Source organism: Amblyomma americanum, chromosome 4 (assembly GCF_052857255.1).
Source record: "Amblyomma americanum isolate KBUSLIRL-KWMA chromosome 4, ASM5285725v1, whole genome shotgun sequence".
In the NCBI taxonomy this organism is placed as follows: Eukaryota; Metazoa; Arthropoda; class Arachnida; order Ixodida; family Ixodidae; genus Amblyomma; species Amblyomma americanum.
The window spans coordinates 201158530-201177889 of record NC_135500.1 but is presented as its reverse complement, the minus strand read 5'-3'; the positions used below and the strand labels follow the sequence as shown (position 1 = coordinate 201177889).

Below are 19360 nucleotides of genomic sequence, written 5' to 3'. Positions count from 1 at the left end.
CAAGGTGCACTGTTCACTGAACAGAAACTTAGATGAACGAGGTGGTTCTGTGTCGCAAACAATCGCGCCCGCGCGAAATCGCAACACGCCCTCGCACATCATCGTCTTCATCAACTAATACTGCTGTCCAACTAATGTCGTCGCCAGAAGTGCCGACGACCCAGCAAAGCAGAACAAAGGGCGTATACCTGCAGCTACAGCCCGAGACACGGAGAGAGCGGCGCTCAGGGCGAATCGTAATCGTCCTTAGAATATGTTTTCATTATAATGATGTTTAATTACGTTTGCCTATATTCACAGTGGGCCTGCGTCAAATAAATAGACGCGGAAACTACTATTAACCATTCCACCTTCGCATCGCAGTGACTTCCAGGATTAAGTGCATTGACGGCAAAGCAGCAGCAGTTCGTGCGGGGTGCAAGAGAAAGTGTGCGTCAGCCTAAGATACCCCAAGATTCGTCGCCCGTTCTGAGGCATGGAAACGACGTGATCTCTCCCCTTCCCCCTCCCCTTTTTTTTCTCGAATAAGTTGTACTCCATGAGAACTGTAACAACGCACTAGGGTGCACCTAATCGCCGTTGGCAAAGCCCATCTTACTTCAGATTTGACAGACTCGTGTACCGTAAAACATCATAAATATGCAACACAGGTACCCTATTGTATTCGCCTACCAAACAGTTCTGGACAAAAGCACTTTTTAAACGGGAAACCGTTCATGAACGAAGTTTTTTCATGCAATGTAAGATTTCACTATAACAATCAATGTATCCGCAGATCACCCGACGACAGTCTTGTATTTTTTTCCTATTAACGCTTTTTCTATCATCAAGCGCATTCCCATTGCAATTGATCGATGGAAACACTTTAAAAGAAAGATTTTGCGTCATATCATAAGAAGGGACAATTACATTCAATATTTCCATAACAGTATATTGCAATTTTACAATTTTCAAATTTTTTCTCCGAGAATGTTGGCCGTCCACTTCTCAGGGACGCAAATAAAAAACTCGTTTCTCACGACTGTGCCACCTGCCCATTCCTGTAGCCATACCACCGACAGCGACCACCTCCCTATCACCGGAGCAAGGTGGTTTTCCCGCGGTATTTTTTCTACATTATTTCGTTTGAAGATTAATGGCCTTTGCGATGTGTGTTGCAAAGGATTAGTGTTTCCTCGAAACTGACCTCAGAGTTTGATTCCCGCCCTCAGAAATTCCCTTCGGCCCGACTTCACACTCATTTGTGGACTTGGGATAGTCGAAGAAATTAAAGTATTAAAAAGAGTGCCAAACAAAGGGAACACATAAACGCATCACAACGAAGGTCAATGCGTGCTAGTCGCGACTCCGACCGGGGTTAACAGAAGCCATCGTCACTCAAAGTCAGTTCACAGCAGAGGAACAGGCTCGACCTCCCTCCCCATCGCTTCAAATCACGGCACGATGCCGTAAAGCCCGCTGCGTTACTGCGCTCACACACACGCGTGGTCATTTGGCCGCGGTCCCGCATACGGTGGCTAGCGGCGTTCACCGCTGCCGACACGCCTCAGCTGTTGCCGGCAGGACGTGTGTTCGTGCGTGTCTGTGTGAGGGGCAGCTGCCTCCTCTCCCAGCGGGTTCCGCTGTGGACCAGGACCGGCTACGGACACGAACATCGCACACTGGACTTGTGCGTTACGCAAAGAGAAATAGAGAGGGAGAGACCCAAGAGCGAAGGGAGGAGTGCCTTCGCGCCGGATTCTCGGGGTAGGCCCACGGCGAACCGCCTGTGCTGACGTGCGCCCATGTTGGGAAAGGAGCCAGCAAAAAATCGGGTGATGGCAAAAGAAAACAGCCTACTGGCAGAGGACGCCGACGCAAAAGCGGGAGTGTGAGAAGGTGAAGCAGGAAAGCGACCCCTCTCCCTCTCGGATCTCGTCCATACGAAGTCCCGTAGTGACGTTGTGGGCGAGGGAGAGGAGAACGTGTTGTTTCTTATCGCTTTTTTCCGTCTGTTTCATCTCGCGCCCGGAGGAAGTTCCGGTGTCTCTGTCTGCCTGCGGCAGCGCCTGTGCTGACTTCAACGCCTGCGCGACCGAGATGCGCTCGTCGTGGTGGTTGCGATAGTGGTTGCCGCGGCTTGCGGCGCGTGCACAACCGGTCCCGCGTTCCACGGAGGTGTGCTCTTCGTGCCTTCGCTCTCTCCATACGCGCGGAGTAGGCGTCGAGAATTTAACGATGTCCACCTGGCATTAATGGCTGCGCTCGAGTCTGTGGATCAGCGGACGGATTAGTGGACTCCGAGTATGCCGCGTTTCCGGCGCTGTTCAACGTCCAGCTAGTTCCATGTCGACGCGGCAGAAAGTACACCGGTGTGATCATCGTTGACAGTTTCTTGTCTTCGTCGTCCACCGCAAGTTCGTCGGTGGGGGCGGCGAATATGGCGCGAAGGACTGTGTGGTTGGAGCCCCGTTTCTGGTGGGAATGTGCTGCTTTCTACTGCTTGCTCCTCTGCTGGATGTATGTCGGTGAGTGACTTCGCTGTACTTTTCATATTTAAGGACTTCAGACAGATGGACTTATTAGTAAAATAGAGTAACCGTGCCGCTAAACAGAACCTTTGCTAACGGAAAGCCGTTCTGGAAAGCTTACGCTTGAAAGCCATGGAGTTTTGTGTCAAATGCAGCCAAAAAGAATGGCTTGATTAGCGGGCACCATGAATTGGTAAGGCGAAGGGGAATGAAAGAAAAGTACGGATGTATTGACGTCTCCATCCTAAACCTTAATGCGTGAACACTGTCACAAAATCATGCGTACCACATCAGCTATGGACTGTTGTCTTAGCTAGACAGCAGCTTTGTTCATGACACCATGACTGTTACCAACGAATTATAACAGTCAACGTCCACATCAAAACACATAAAATAGTTGTGTCCAAACGGTTACCTCACCTTTACTCCCATCATAACGTCCTTCTCCAACTTCAGCACGCCGCCAGATCACTGCACCTGTTCGCACTGCGGGGACTTCCCATCTTTCTCACACACTCTGTGGGAAAGCCCCACAACCCAAGAACCCCGCACAAACACGCTCAGCGCGTGTCTCCAACCCTTGATCATATCTCTCTAAAAGACTGGCTCGCTCCCCAAACCCAACCAAGCATCACCATTCTTCAGTATTTTTTCCAGCACGTACGCAACGTGATGGGCGAATCATGGTAGTCGGCCACTGTACTCAAGGGCCCCGGACAGGGGTCTAAACCGGGAATAAAATTTATTATCTCTTTTCTCCGCATGAACACACTACGGCTGTTTGGTGGATTTTAACCGTAATTATTTCCCCATCTGTGACCCGGTACACGTTGATGTTTTCTAGTTTTCTCGCTCAAGTGAGGAAGAAGCTTCATTTTCTTCTTTTTAGGATAGAGTAGAATCAGCATACTATACTTATGGACTTTGTATAATGGCAGCAGTGCTCAGCTAACGCCGCCGCATTACGGCACACCTGGCATTAAAAACGAAAAAAAAAACCTATCACTGGGAATACCATTTACTTTTGTTTTCTTTTCAAGAATAACCACCCCATACAAAAAAGTCCTATGGGCGTCTGTAGAAAAAGCTATGTTCGTCTATGGCCTTTTATGAACGTCTATAAGCACCCATAGAGGTGCTTATTGCCAGCTATTGAAAAATCTATGCCACTAAAGCTATAGCTTTGGAACCATACAATTCTCTTAAGCTCTCTATAGAAAAATATATCAGCCTGTGTAGACAGCTATAGACAGACATAGGAAAGGTCTATAGCTATTTGGGCCAAAATTCTATAGCCGGCCATAGGACATTTTTGTATGGGATGTAGCAGTTCTTATGTCTTCTTACTCATCAACATCCCCACATAGTGCTCTTACCAAGAAACACCTCACAGCTCAGTCTACAACGCAAGGAAAAAAAAAAGAAAAAGAAACAGAAATGACAAGGTAGCCGACTTCCACAAAAAGCCCAGCGTCAAGGATGTGGACACAAATGCGTGTGAAATCAACCAGAACGTGTCCGTTGGCATTCGGAGCCAGACGTTATTTCCGACGCCTCCCTTGCAAGACGTAACGCAATGCCACCACTCTCGTTCTCTGTGTCCCCGCTGTCCGCGGAGCTGCTAACGGGGCGCGAGTATGGGCCTTGAATGCTTCTGCGCGACACCAAACGAGCGTTGGAAGCAGGGAAGAGGGAAGGGGGGGAGGGGCGTTGATGGGTGGACGTGTTACGGCGCACGTCGTGTTGAACGAAAAATACCCGTGCACTTTTCTTTTACGCGATATTTATTGCTCAGAGCATCAATGATGGGCGAAGGTGGGATGAAAGATGTAGTAATGATTAAATTAATAGAAAAAGACTACCTGATTTTATGAAGTTCACTAGTGAGCGATGGTATGGTCCCTGCGTCTATGCGATATATGAAGCAGGGTTGCTCGGTGAAAGACCCGCTACCCTCAGGTGCCGGATCCTTGTATGCTTGAGAGCAGGGCAGTACCACACTTAGGTGCTGTTGCATGCCTTCAATTTAAAACAGACAGTTGTTATGTGGTCATATAACTATGTGCTGCTAAGGTAATGACCCCCACTCTCCATTTTTACTCTCAGGGCCTTGCAGAAGAACGCGGGCTGGTATGCATGTCCTAGGCTTTTCATTTGTTCTCAAAGGAAGAATGACTCTACAATGGTCGGTTAAAAAAATGAAGGTACTCTAAAGGATACAAAATTAGCAAAATTTAATTATCCAGTCAAGTACGATAAAGCAAAAAAAAATGAAAGCTGAAAAAAAAAGGTGTAAATTGTGTGCACGTGAGGGCGCTATGCGTCGACGGTACAGTTCGTCTAGATCAAGTACTGGAACACTGTGATAGCAGGTTAGAAGGTCGTTGCGTAGAGAGCAGGCTTATCAACAACAATAAAGAATATCCACGGATTTTCGCTCAGACATTACTGTTCGGAAGCTGTCACGCGCCAACCTTGACGTTTCAGTTATTTATTTTTGTCCTGTAGGTGGTTGTTCAACTTGACCACTAACAGGCAGTTTATTTCGCGCCACTTCCACGTTATTACTGTCTCCAAGTTTTTTATACGCGGCCTTAAAGCACCGAAACACAAGAATACGGGTATGACCATGGATAACGCGAAGGTTAACGATGGATTAGCCTTGTGAGTAGCAACGTTTATTTGGGTTAGTACCGAAATCTTTCGCTTGTTTGCAAGAGAGTATGACCTTTCAGCATGTGACGAGCTTGAGCGATAAGCCTCTGCGATCATCTTCTGCTTGGTTCACGAAGCAATAAGGTTTGAGCAGTAGAGTCCACGAAGCCCGCAAAAATAAAGTCAGTAATCGACTTCATCTTCGAAAAGCAACTTCAATTCGTGAAGTCGTTTGGGAAGGCGTGGGCTCAGGCGCAATCGTCTGCCCTAAACCAAGCAAGTCTTGAAACTTATTTACCGGAAGAACGAACTGGACAGGGGATAGAGATAACAAGCTCAGAAAATCCCCGAGAAACTCCGGAGAAAAAAAAATCAGATTCAAGGTGGAACCTCTGAGCTCTATACTGTATTTACGATCGTAAAGAACGTACTGTGGCGTCAAAGGCATTTGCTCTTATCTCTGAGCGCAAAAAGAAAAAGGAAAACGGGAAATGACCTTCAAGAGAAGCCAAAGGCTTTCCTTAAATTCAGGTTCTCCACCTGTTGACTAAATCTGCTTCAAAAAAAAAAAGTCTTCGCTGGATTATTTTGTGTGCGTTTCTTTTGGTGCGCAAACTTTTACCCGTTTGTCTTAGCTTAGCACGACAGTGGCGTCTGTTTTGGACTAAGCTACGAGTGAACAAACAGACGCCTTTATTTACAAAAAGGCCGAAGATTGCTTGTGAACATGCTGAATCAGCAGCACAAGAGCACGCGAGCTGCTATAGTTTGAACATGTGACCACATTGGTCAATCATATGGCTTTACTATTGCTACCCAACAAATGAACTTGATTTAGAGATGGAGAAAAACCGTCTGAGCGGGGAATGAACGACTTACATTTGCTTAAAGGCGCGCGTTAAAGGCCCGAGAGTCTCTAAATAATATAATAATAATAATAATTGGTTTTTTGGCGAAAGGAAATGGCGCAGTATCTGTCTCATATATCGTTGGACACCTGAACCACGCCGTATAGGAAGGGATAAGGAAGGGAGTGAAAGAAGAAGGGAAGAAAGAGGTGCCGTAGTGGAGGGCTCCGGAATAATTTAGACCACCTGGGGATTTTTAACGTGCACTAACATCGCACAGCACACGGGTGCCTTAGCGTTTTTCCTCCATAAAAACGCAGCCGCCGCGGTCGGGTTCGAACCCGGGAACTCCGGATCAGTAGTCGAGTGCCTTAACCAATGAGCCACCGCGGCGGGGCTCTCTAAATATTTCGGGAACTTCTTTGCCGCTTATTCAATAAAACGCAAAGGGAGCCTATACATGCTTGAAACCGCGTAGCCAGTATAGAGGCTTACGTTTTTTTATGAGAGGCGCCTTTCGGGGGCGGGCAACGCCTTCAAGCTACCTTTCACCGGAAAAAAAGAATCTGTTTTGATTGGTTTAATAACAGCGCATAAGCCGGATTTCCATGTCTTGTATCCAGGCCGCCCACAGGAAGCGTTCCCTAGAACTTTCACTGAAACGAACGCGTCCGGTTTTCTCGAATTCAATATGCAAAAAAAAAAAAAGGAGCAGCAAGCACGGGAGGGGTGCCAAGTCCACGCTAACGATCCGCGTACTGAGGCTTGTATTTGATGCTTATTTCTCGCTCCCTTTTTTTGCATCAGGACTATTCGTGTTAATCTTAATTATTCCCTCTCACAGGTCTCCTTCACGCGAGACTAATTATCACGTAGTATGCAGTACGCTCGCCGTAAATACAGTGGTCTGTTCCTTTGCCAGTGAGTATAGAATGGGGCCACCCTAAGCCTCTGTGTGTAGTCTGGGATCGTCTCCTTACAAGATTTCTCCCAAGACCAAATACAGTCGCAATCCTACATATATATGTGTGCTTACTTCGTCGGCACGCATGTGCAGTTTGTTTACAGGATTACATACCGCTCCACTGTTTTCGTCGTCTGTTCGCCTGTGGTGCTTCAGCAGCGATCGCTAGTCTTCGGAGGTGCTGAGATGTGCTTCTCATTTAGATAACCGCACGCAGTGCCACCGGTGCCTCCGCCGACAACTCAGGATATGCACCTATGCACACAGGGGGTGCACCCGCCGCGGTGGCTCAGTGGTTAGGGCGCTCGACTACTGATCCGGAGTTCCCGGGTTCGAACCCGACCGCGGCGGCTGCGTTTTTATGGATGAAAAACGCTAACGCGCCCGTGTGCTGTGCGATGTCAGTGCACGTTAAAGATCACCAGGTGGTCGAAATTATTCCGGAGCCCTCCACTACCGCACCTATTCCTTTCTTCTTTCAGTCCCTCCTTTATTCCTTCCCTTACGGCGCGGTTCAGGTGTCCAGCGATATATGAGGCAGATACTGCTCCATTTCCTTTCCCCCCAAAAAAACAATTATTATTATTTTTGTGGATTCCGCACTACCGATATGTACTTCATTGAACCGTGAAGAGTATGCAACGAAGGCTGCTGGTGTTGGCAACGCAAAACTCTGTTTGTAAATGTCGAGTAGGATGCACGCCTGCGGCTTGTATGAGAATGAAGTGCGATGCATTACTTTGTAAACTAGCGCTAAGAAATAATTACAGCACGGTACAAGCAATAGTGCCTTCCGCTTGAGTCCTTATCGGTATAAGCGATATGCCCGAATTATCCCAGAAAAATAATCCCACCAAGTTTCATTGCTGATGAAGTTCTCTTGCTGCTGAAACTAAGAATGACGCACGAAACTAACAACGAACTCGGCTATGTGCCCCTCGTGCAGCGTTCGATTTTAGCCTAGAAGTACTGTGCAGTCAACCATAGTTCTCAGGATTCATGCACATGTATATTGCGTTGATCGCCGCTTAACCCTGGCTCCAAGAGCGGCAATGCATCTCTCCATAGCTGCCATCATATGCTGCACCAGGACCCTTGCACGCTCGGCTTTGCCACTAAACAGGATGTCCACCCACATCCTTGTTTGGACGGTGCATCTGGCGGATAGAGAAGCTATTCCGCCATATGCAGCCTGCGATTTGCTTTCGGTGTACTGCAAAGTGTATACCTCGTCTCAGGAGTCCCCTGTAGCAAAAAATATTAGACGTTTTTAGCATACCGGAGAGGTACTACCGGAGACGTATAATAATTGGTTGGTTTTGGGGGGAAAGGAAATGGCACAGTATCTGTCTCATATATCTTTGGACACCTGAACCGCGCCGTAAGGGAAGGGATAAAGGAGGGAGTGAAAGAAGAAAGGAAGAGAGAGGTGCCGTAGTGGAGGGCTCCGGAATAATTTCGACCACCTGGGGATCTTTAACGTGCACTGACATCGCACAGCACACGGGCGCCTTAGTGTTTTTCCTCAATAAAAACGCAGCCGCTGCGGTCGGGTTCGAACCCTGGAACTCCGGATCAGTAGTCGAGCGCCCTAACCACTGAGCCACCGCGGCGGGGTACATCCTCGTTTGGACGATGCATCTGGCGGATAGCCAAGCTATTCCGCCATATGCAGCCTGCGATTTGCTTTCGGTGTACTGCAAAGTGTATGCCTCTTCTCAGGAGTCCCCTGTAGCAAAAAAATAAAAAAAATATTAGACGTTTCAGCATACCGGAGAGGTACTAGCGGAGACGTATACCGGTTTACCGGACGCCGTCTGCGCTTCCCCTGGCCCAAACAATGCCACTGCGCATGCGAAGGAGGGGTCCGGGCGGGTTCATCCGCAGGCGAGCTGGGCTGTGTAACAAACAGAAACTTTCAAGCAGCGTTGTCGGGCGCTTTGAGTGGGCGATGACCTACGCGGGCCTTTATCGATAAGACCGCGTTCGATCGAGCCTTTGGCGAACTCTGCCAGCGCTTAAGTTTGTTCCCGAAGCCCGGTGGATGTGTAGCGAGAAGCCCGGAAAGTGCACCAATGTTTTTCCCCGGCGCGCGCTGTTGCGATGGGGACCGTATAATAAAACATCGAGGCGTACCGCGCATCACAGCGGGGGATGAGCACTGTCCGGCGGGACGGCGGCCCGTAAACGAAGAAAAACGGGGGAAATTTTCCCTTCCCTTTATCTACCATGGTTCTCCGTGAACTTTATTGGCTTTCCCGGCCCGCGAAGCAGGCACACCGGGAGCTGTTGGGGGGCAAGACTCAGAGAATTAAAATAAATAAAAGAAACAAAGTGACCCCACCCCCACCCCCCGGGTTACCCCTTGGCATCAGGGACTTCCATGAAGCCTTGCTCATGGCGTCGCTAAAAGTGCGCCAGAAACAGCAAAAGGTCCCTGCTCCACGCCTTGAAAGACGCTCCTTCGTTTCGCTACTTTCTTTTTCGTCTTTTCTTTTTCTTGCCTGCGTGGCGGGTGCAAGGACTGTGCGCGAAAGGACAGCGCCGAAGACTTTTCCGCTTCGACGCGGAGCTGCATCCTCGAACCGCACCGGCACGGGCGGAGCGCCGAGGCCGACACCGCTGTGGGACGTGTTGCAATGCGTCGAAACGCGATGTATACCACCACGCACACGCACACAACCACGCGGCCCCTCCAGCGCCCAAGCTGAGCTCGCATGCTCGGTGTGTCCGAGTTCGGCTGTGCTCTTTAGCGACACGTGCGCGTCTTTCGCTCAGTGAAGTCTGTAGCACGCGGCGTTCCCAAAAAGGAAAGGAGTGTTTTTCTGCTCCTTCGACATGGTGTGAAGGGGTGATAATAATAATAATTGGTTTTGGGGGAAAGGAAATGGCGCAGTATCTGTCTCATATATCGTTGGACACCTGAACCGCGCCGTAAGGGAAGGGATAAAGGAGGGAGTGAAAGAAGAATGGGAGAGAGAGGTGCCGTAGTGGTGGGCTCCGGAATAATTTCGACCACCTGGGGATCTTTAACGTGCACTGACATCGCACAGCACACGGGCGCCTTAGCGTTTTTCCTCCATAAAAACGCAGCCGCCGCGGTCGGGTTCGAGCCCGGGAACTCCGGGTCAGTAGTCGAGCGCCCTAACCACTGAGCCACCGCGGCGGGTCTGAAGGGGTGAGTAAAACAAATGGAAAGTGTGTCTCCCCGGTGTTGGAAAGCATGCAGTTATTAATCAGTAGAGCTGAGGTGAAATATATGGACTTCAACTTTTTCCTTCATTTTTTGTTGTGATAGCTACATTGCGGTAGCATTTCGAGCCTTCAGCGTGGTGGCGTCGCCACGCTGTTGGCCACGTGGTGCGGAGCAGCTGCCGGCAGCGCGGCGCCGTGTATGATCACGTGGTTCGTCGCATGGTTTGTCACGTGACCAAGTTCCACTCGGCAAGCTGTAGCTATCGCGTTACTCCAGGTTTAACCAAAGCTAAACCACCGCCATTTTTTGGGGGGTGGGAGGGGGGGGGGCGCTGAGGAAGGGTGGTGGTGGTAGGGGGAGGGAATGATTGAGTAACTACGCAGCCAACAGTCATAGTCATAGAAACCATCGTTATCAACCAGGTCACATCTAGGTGCAGTTCAGAAAAAAGGCTTAATTTTAAATTAGTCTTTACAAAACCCTGTCTTGCGCCAGCCGTTGTTGCTCTATGCCAGCAAATTTTTCAGTTTCATCCCGGCATCTGACTGTGATCGTACATTGGTTATACACTTTTCTTTTGAGAGTTATAGGTAAGCTACTATTAATGATAATTAATGTAGAAAGCCTAGAATGCCTTCACATGCAGATTAACAATATTATCTTTGTTAGTGGCTGCAGTTCTTGTTTTTAGTCCACCAAGTACATTATAACATGTTTAGGTGCCTTCGAAATTACGTAAAATCGCTCATTTAGAAACAAAAGTGTCTTGCTACTGCTGCAAGGCAAACACAACTGATGACCACGTGTAATCACAGCCTATGATGAGCTGGCACGTGCCAGCACTTGTTGCTAAGCGAGCCAGTCGGTGGCAGACCAACAATTGAAGTCAGCACTCTTCTCCAAACATCATTGGCGTTCGAAAATGTCACTTCACGTACCTAACAACTCTGTAAAAACCTCGTTATGTATATTGAGGTACTGCATTAATGGCTTGGTCTCCTGGAATGCATTTATATCAGCTTTTTTTAAATTTTATATTGTTGCTTAGGCACAGAAGTTATCGACACGTTGTGGAGGGTACATGATACTCCGCGGAAGCGCTCAAACGCAGATGTCAGAAATAGAAACATGTAGACTTTAAAATTCGTGTGTCTATCTGCGTAAAAACAGCTCTGACTATGCGGCTAACCCGCCGCGGTGGCTCAGTGGTTAGGGCGCTCGGCTACTGATCCGGAGTTCCCGGGTTCGAACCCGACCGCGGCGGCTGCGTTTTTATGGAGGCAAACCGCTAAGGCGCCCGTGTGCTGAGCGATGTCAGTGCACGTTAAAGATCTCCAGGTGGTCGAAATTACTCCGGAGCCCTCCACTACGGCGCCTCTTTTTTCCTTTCTTCTTTCACTCCCTCCTTTATCCCTTCCCTTACGGCGCGGTTCAGGTGTCCAACGATATATGAGACGGATACTGCGCCATTTCCTTTCCCCAAAAAAAACCAACCAATGCAGCTAAAGAGTTCTGTTTTGAAATCAAGGTCGTAAGTTAGATTTGTCATTACCAAACGCAAAATGGGCAAAACGAAAGAGGGCTGTGCGCAGGAATTTCATCTCTCGTCAAACGACATGTGGCCGAAATTAGTGCGAAACCGACGTCGACCTAGACAAACCTTCATGCTGCTTTCAAGTGCCAGGCCCAGATATTAAAGCGACGGACCGTATGGTTATAACTTTCCTATTATCATTGGCCTTCAAGTCACATACGATTCCTACTGTTACCTTGTTTCATGCTCTGCTTCAGTAATCAATTATGTGCTATTTCGTTATTACCTGCATGCAGTGCTTTCTAGTCGGCACGGCACGATTTCAATAAAATCTACTGGTGTGGTTGTGCCTGAGGCCCGAAATTACTTTCAGCGCTTTTGTGAGAGTGGTTCAGCCACGAATAGATTCTCAGTTCAATGTCACAAAGTGTTCACCCACGTGCCATACACCGAATTGCACGTCGTCGGCACAAAACAGGGCCCTCATAAAATAGAGCTTTGATCCTTGGAAGGCTTCTGCCAATGAGCGTGCTCTTCCTACGCAAAGTCCGGTGCTTTATTCATTGGGACAGAATCAAAGGGCGCCGATTCTTCTGAAAGATGAAAGGAAGCCTTTCGAAATCCCGGCTTCGAGCTTCTGAAGGAAGCCTAACTTATTGCACTCGTGCAAGCCTTCTACATCGCCGAATTTTCGAGCTAGTTATCATCCTGGGCGAGGTAAATGTAGGTCGTGAATAAACAAAAACATAAATTTAATTAAATTTTTCACGAAATGAAGACATCTATTCTCCGAGGCCGGAAAAAAGAAATCTCCGTGGAAGCCGAGCGAATTACTCCTGATTAGTCAATTTCTCTTTATTTGGCTTCAGTGCAAACCCTCGCCTTCTACCAGCGGTACCGGAGAAATATTTTCGTGTTTGTTTGTGTTAGTGTACTATCGGCAGCGAAAGTTTATGAGACGTGGGTATGCGGAAAAAAATTTATTCAGGCGCAGTAACCCAAGCCCATTTGCCTGAAATGTATGAAGGTATCTATAAACGTACATGTTGCTCCCTCTGCATAGTGTGGGTGTGACACGAAGATCGTTCTTCACTCATCGTGGGCAGTGCAGCAGCTGGCATCTTAGGACTAAGATTGTGTAAAAAAAAAATGATTATAAAGTACGGCTGCCCCGCCGCGGTGGCTCAGTGGTTAGGGCGTCCGGAGTTCCCGGGTTCGAACCCGACCGCGGCGGCTGCGTTTTTATGGAGGAAAAACGCTAAGGCGCCCGTGTGCTGTGCGATGTCAGTGCACGTTAAAGATCCCCAGGTGGTCGAAATTATTCCGGAGCCCTCCACTACGGCACCTCTTCTTCCTTTCTTCTTTCGCTCCCTCCTTTATCCCGTCCCTTACGGCGTGGTTCAGGTGTCCAACGATATATGAGACAGATACTGCGCCATTTCCTTTCCCCCCAAAAAACCAATTATTATTATTAAAGTACGGCTGACATTTAAGACGACACGCCGGAGAGCCAAACACGCACAGCGAACACCCCATGTTCTGCCCTGTATTCAGATTACGCTTGCAGCGACGGGCGCCGCTTATCGACGCTCGAGCTGCTTTCCGTTCAGCGAGCACCTCCTATCGCGCGTAGGAGCCAAGCAGGAAAGCCGCTTACAGGATTGCTATCTTTTCGCGCTCTCGTTCCGTCTTGTTGCCACGCTGTGTGCAACGGCTCTTGCGAGCCCATCTTCCGGTCTCTTTCATGGGCGTATTCACGGTGTTTTTATTGAAAGCCGCCTTTTAAAGAATTTTGCAGGCTCTTTTAAATTGCACAGGTTAAAATGTTTATTTACGAGTGCACAACACTCGTTCTCAGGCGATGAATGGCAATCGATACTGAAACATAGTGAGAACAGCTATTCATCGCTTCAAAGTGGCACACTTGACATAGTGTCTCAGACTGCTGCTCATTTTGGGCGTTAGCGTGGTACTTTTAATCGCGGCAAGACGGTATAAAAGTTGCGTTCGAAGCTCAATTCACGCGGCATTTCCTCGAAGCGATGGTCTCAGTTTTAGCTGTCGTCTCCAAGGTAACTCTTTTACTCATTTTGGTAAACAGCTAGAGGGTTGTTTTCCAGACGTGCATCAGAGTAGCGCCCGTTACATGTGCTATAATTTTTCTGAGCTACAGCACTCTGACTCAAGCTATCGCGATCGTTGTAGCCTTTAACTGGATCCAAACCCGTCGCCTTACTGAGACCTCCCCGTCGCGATCTGCATCGCTCCGCACACCGCCCATTGTGTTTGTAATAATAATAATAATAATAATAATAATAATAATAATAATAATAATAATAATAATAATAATAATAATAATAATAATAATAATAATTGGTTTTTTGGGGAACGGAAATGGCACAGTATCTGTCTCATATATCGTTGGACACCTGAACCGCGCCGTAAGGGAAGGGATAAAGGGGGGAGTGAAGGAAGAAAGGAAGAAGTGCCGTAGTGGAGGGCTCCGGAAAGATCCCCAGGTGTTTGTAATAGTCGCTTTGTAGTTTTCGTCAGTCCGTTGGGCGCCGTGGTTTGTCTGCCCCGAAGTGGTCTGAGCTTGGGTTCAGGGGCCGATCTGCACGTTCCACGCCCATGCAGGATGCTCAGTTCCCATTCGAGGTTGCCACAGTATCTCCACACCTGAGTGGACACCTAAGAAAGAACGGAAAATCCGGCATTCGTCCAGAGTGCTGAGTCAGGGTCAGGACAAGGAAATTGAGCCTGTGCCCGTTTGCTTGTATAGGTTGTAACTGCGCCGTTTGATACAATGGTGTTCAGCGAGACCTTATAATAGGGGGAAAAAGCGAGTGGCCTCTTTTATTGCGTTATTTGTAGCATTGCGATAATTTACGAGTTCGCTTGGGTTGGTCGTGAAGGTTCAAACCACATAGGTATATCTATGAGGCTATGCTGAAATCTACCTCCACATGAGAATGGCACGTCAAAAAACCAACTTGGTGGCGATGAGCCGTGCATAATAATAATAATTGTTTTTTTGGGGGGAAAGGAAATGGCGCAGTATCTGTCTCATATATTGTTGGACACCTGAACCGCGCCGTAAGGGAAGGGATAAAGGAGGGAGTGAAAGAAGAAAGGAGGAAAGAGGTACCGTAGTGGAGGGCTCCGGAATAATTTCGACCACCTGCGGATCTTTAACGTGCACTGACATCGCACAGCACACGGGCGCTTTAGCGTTTTTCCTCGATAAAAACGCAGCCGCCGCGGTCGGGTTCGAACCCAGGAACTCCGGATCAGTAGCCGATGAGCCGTACATCTATTGATGTTTGTGTGCAGTGTGTGTGCGCGCGCAGGAAGGAGGGGAGGGGGGGATGTGTTCGAACACGCGTGCCTGTTTTTCCTTTTTTTTTTCAGCACACAGGCCTAAGATCAAATAGAATAGAACAGAATAGAAGAATTATTGTCCGAAAGATTTACATATTGGTTTTCTGCCGCACCTAAGCAATTCGGTGTTTGTGGGTGGGCCGGCAGAAGCAGTGCACACCATACACCGGGCAACGCAACGCTCACAAATGTACCCTTTTGGTTCATAAATCAACAATATTGAGTAAAAATGAAAAACAGAAAACAAGGAAAAAAGAATTGAACAAGTGCATACTCAAAAAGTGGTATCACATTCATGGTACTGAGTTCAAAGACGTAACAATATGCAGAAGTACAGAAATAAAACATCACGAAAGTAGTGTCAATTTTCACACACAGTTCTGCCGAGTAATACACAGAGAATAAGGGAAAAAGAGAAGACTACACTACACCTTAAAAGCAACCAATTCTTCAAGTGCACTTTTGAGCGCATGTTAGCGCATCGTTCGCGTTATCCGTAAACGTTGTTGCTAGGCGCCTAAAAGTTTACGTGACATCTCAGGCGTGCACATGGGCCTATTGCGTTCTTCCTGCGTTCCACTTGTGCGTTGAGAGAAACGCGGCCGTCGCATGTGAGTCATCCCATTCCGTCCTGAGACATCGACCGCAGGCCTAACCTTTTCGGGCAGAGGGACAGCGCCTTTGTTTTCAGGAAAGCACACGGGAGCGTCTGTCGCTGCCACAGGTCTTTCTCCGTGTACAGGTGTTTGATAGCAGCAAAAGGAAGGAGAACACTGAAAAAAAAAAAGCACCTCGTGGTGCGGGTGGCCCTATTCGTCTCGTGGAAAGAACACGTCTCCCCTCGACACCGGTCGCGCATGCGCACTTCTCGGGCACGTCTTCCTCTGCCGCCCGGAAGAGGGGACGGTCTCGTTCCGCCGGAAGCGCTCCTCCGCGGAATCGTTGTCCGCCCTGCGCTTTTCCGGTTGCAGAAACATCCGCTGACGTGCTTCTGCTGCGAGCAGCATAGGCGAGCTGTACAGCCACGTTGCAGAGCAAAGCCTTCAACATAGATTTATCAGCTATAGAGTGATTAAAAATGCACTTTACGGCAGCCCACTGACGTAACTTGATGAGGCAAGTAATCGTGACGCTTCTCCATACTGTGCGCAGCAATTGCACATAGCAAACACATTGACTGCTTTCACTTCATAAAAGCGGGTTTATGTAGATCTTACGTATTGTATTCTGGAGTCTGCTAGGCATCACATATGCCAGCCCTCAAGCTGCAAACTACCCTCTATTCGTATAGATCCTTGGAGGCATTTAGGTTATATCGCTAATTACATTCAATCAGTCGTGCGGGCTGAAGCAACAGTGCTGTCTCCTTTCTCTTCATGTTGTTTTAGTTCTGAATCAACTTGCAAAGAAAGCTTCTTTGAGACAACGACACTGCATCGCGCAGAGCGGGCTTCATGGCTCGGAATTGAAGACTAGCAACATGATTTATTTCTAGGGCGGCTTTGCTCGGAAGGTAAGCCCAGTGGATCACTTGAAAGATGAGCAGTGGGCTTGCGTTGACTTGCGTTGGCCAAGCCCTGGCCTGCCGACCACTGTTCCCTTAGTTGACAGAGTCAAGGTCTTGAGGACACCAGTGCTGCATCTTTAGGTCGATAGTTTTTGTGTGTGTATTTTTTGGTTATCCAAATGTGCAAGTTCTTATGCATGAGGGTTCAACAAAAAAGAAATAGGCATCGCTGCGACATCTGCACAGGGTGAAGAATTTCGTCTCCTTAGTAAAAATGTTCTTGCAACAGAAGGGTGTCACCGATCCTTCTGATGCATGTCAGCAAACAGAATATGACCTAAAGTATCTCCCCTCACTTTAGCATGAGCTAATGTATCGTAGCAAACAGAAACAGAGTTCTGGCAGGGCTTCTGTTCTGAGCTTTGTTTGCTGCTTCTTACATTTTTCCTTTTTGTTTTTAATCCCTGCACTTTTGTCGAGTTCACGTCTTAGCTCTTAGTCATTTATCACAAGAACTCAGACATGACCTTAAGAGCTAGAATCTGCCGCAGCCTTACGGTGCATGATATTTTTAGGTGCTCTGAACGTCTAAACATGTTTTCTATTTTTTTTTTCTTGTTGATCGCGTCTTGGGTAGATGAGGCGCACTTCTGAGGCCTTGGTTTTCACATGCGCGCAGTTGCCAGCGTCTGAGACTGTTTTACAACTAATTAGCGAAATGCACGACTGTTGTCAAGCGACCTTGCTATGGACGAGAATAAACTCATGTTCACCCTCGACGCTCCAAGCTTTGAGGCTGCGCTTATTCCAAAAAGCTACTTTCTTTTCCTCTTCATCAATGCTAGCAAAATCGAGGAATGGCGTTACATCTCCGCCCTGCTTTTATCGACACAGGCGCGCTTTATTGGCACTAGCTTTGTTTCTGGAGCTTCACAAGTTTTTTTTTTTTTCATGGAATCAAGAAATTGGTTCATGGCGCTTTCGCGTATTTCGTCTCGGTAAAAATTTGAACTGCCTTTCCCACGAGTCTAAAAGCAATCGTTCCGCGGCCTGGTTGCATAGGCATAACGTTATGTGGTTGTTGTTAAGAAATACCTGCACATTTCGCGCAAGTAAACGAAGCATGCCTTGCCTCTGGTGACTTGAAAATAAATAAAAGACCAACAGATCACTCAGTGCGTAATACAGTCCCCTTTCTATGGTCTTAAACTATGCTGCTAGCACCCTCGCCGGGCATGTACATTAGGCCCAACATTTTCCCAGTCGTTTCCACAGCACGAACGTTAAAGAGCGGGGAGGGTGCGAGAACGCCTCGGAGGCGTTTCCAGCGCACGGCGCCTTTGTGTTTTCCCCGAGCAACCAGCGAGCCGTGTCCTGTTCGGTAATAATGGGTTCGTATTGGCGCCGATCAAAAGACCGTCGCTGCGGACATGCCGTGGCGATGCCGGTTTCGAAGAGCACGTCATGCATCCTTCACCGTTCCCGTAGTACTATTAAAGCACCCTCGTACGCTCCGGCTACACCAAGCGGAGTGTGTGACGCTGCGCATGCGTCAGAGACGAGGAGCAGCATACGCGCCTCGGCGGTCTTCTGTAACCTTCGGGCGGGAGAGTGGGGAGTTTTGGTGTGTCTAGTCCGCCGGGGCACGGGTCGCAGGGGCTTGGCTCGCTGGCAGTAAAATCGCACATCGGGCGGGGACGCGCTCATTAGCCGGATGGGCCCCGATTTCGAGAGAACAAGCTGAACTACTTTTACTTATAGAACTTGCGCATCTAATATTTAATACGAGACTTTGTCTGGCTGTGCTGCAATATTTGAAAAGGTTTTGCGGGAAACGGAGTGAATTTCAAACGAATGCAAGTGTAGCAGGGGGCGGCAGAAGGTTAGGTGGGCGGATGAGATTAAGAAGTTTGCGGGCGTACGCTGTCTACTGCTGGCAAAGGAATGGGTTGGTTGCACAGACAAGGGAGATGCTTTTGCCTTCAGTGGGCGTTGTCAGGCTCATGATGATGATGATGATGATGAACAGCTGTGAACGAAGATAGTATTTCTACCTGCAGTTCGCCTTTAGATGGTTTACTCTTGTTCTTTGTTCCTGCCTCTTTCTTACAGGGCAAACGCTAATGCATACAGCTTCATAATGTTTATTTCCTTAAAAATTCATGACTTTATATGAGTGTAAAGAATATGTAGCTTATTATTGTTACTGGGAGGAACAGGAGCGTTCTTCAGGGGCGACAAAGCAGAAAATGATAATGCATATTGGTTAATCATGTTTATTCGGTTGAACACTCAATGTTGCAGCCATATTGACTTTGAGAACACCGATTACACTGTTTCGGGGAGCGGCCTTGAAACCTGGGTTGTTTAGAGCAGCGAAGTACGCACAGGCGTGCTTAACACACAAAGCATGGGTCACAAGCTCACACGGGGCCAGGCAAGAACTTCAAGTGTGAGCGTGTCGCGTCGCCATGTGCTGATGCGGTTCAGAAACAGCAGTCAAACTGAGCCTGCCAAAAAACGTTTATTAATGGCCCATTCCACCAAGGCTGCTGGAAAAAGCGTGGCAATGATAGAGACACCTGTTTAATAAGCTGCATCTTTCATATGAAATTCGGCAACAGTTGTTGCCACTGCTCACCCCGTGGATACATATACATACCAATCGAACTTACGAATATTCGTGTACAAGCGATCTGTAGAGGAACTGAGGATTGGACGAGTTGGTTGTGATTCATCGCATTAAGAACCAGCGCTAAAAACAC

General features: G+C 48.1%; 1 protein-coding gene across 2 annotated transcripts in view; it reads left to right on the top strand.

The window, feature by feature from the left end:
• LOC144129064 (vascular endothelial growth factor receptor 1-like) overlaps window positions 1-19360 on the top strand; it is a 90208-nt gene that overhangs the window by 35942 nt on the left and 34906 nt on the right. Inside the window, exon 1 of one of the 2 annotated variants that reach the window (XM_077662952.1) lies at window positions 2010-2507. The exons of the other annotated variant lie outside the window; for it this stretch is intronic. Coding sequence (XP_077519078.1) covers window positions 2420-2507 — 88 coding nt within the window. The 5' untranslated portion in view covers window positions 2010-2419. Of the gene's footprint in view, window positions 1-2009; window positions 2508-19360 lie in introns of those variants that run through there. 2 annotated transcript variants of the gene reach the window in all.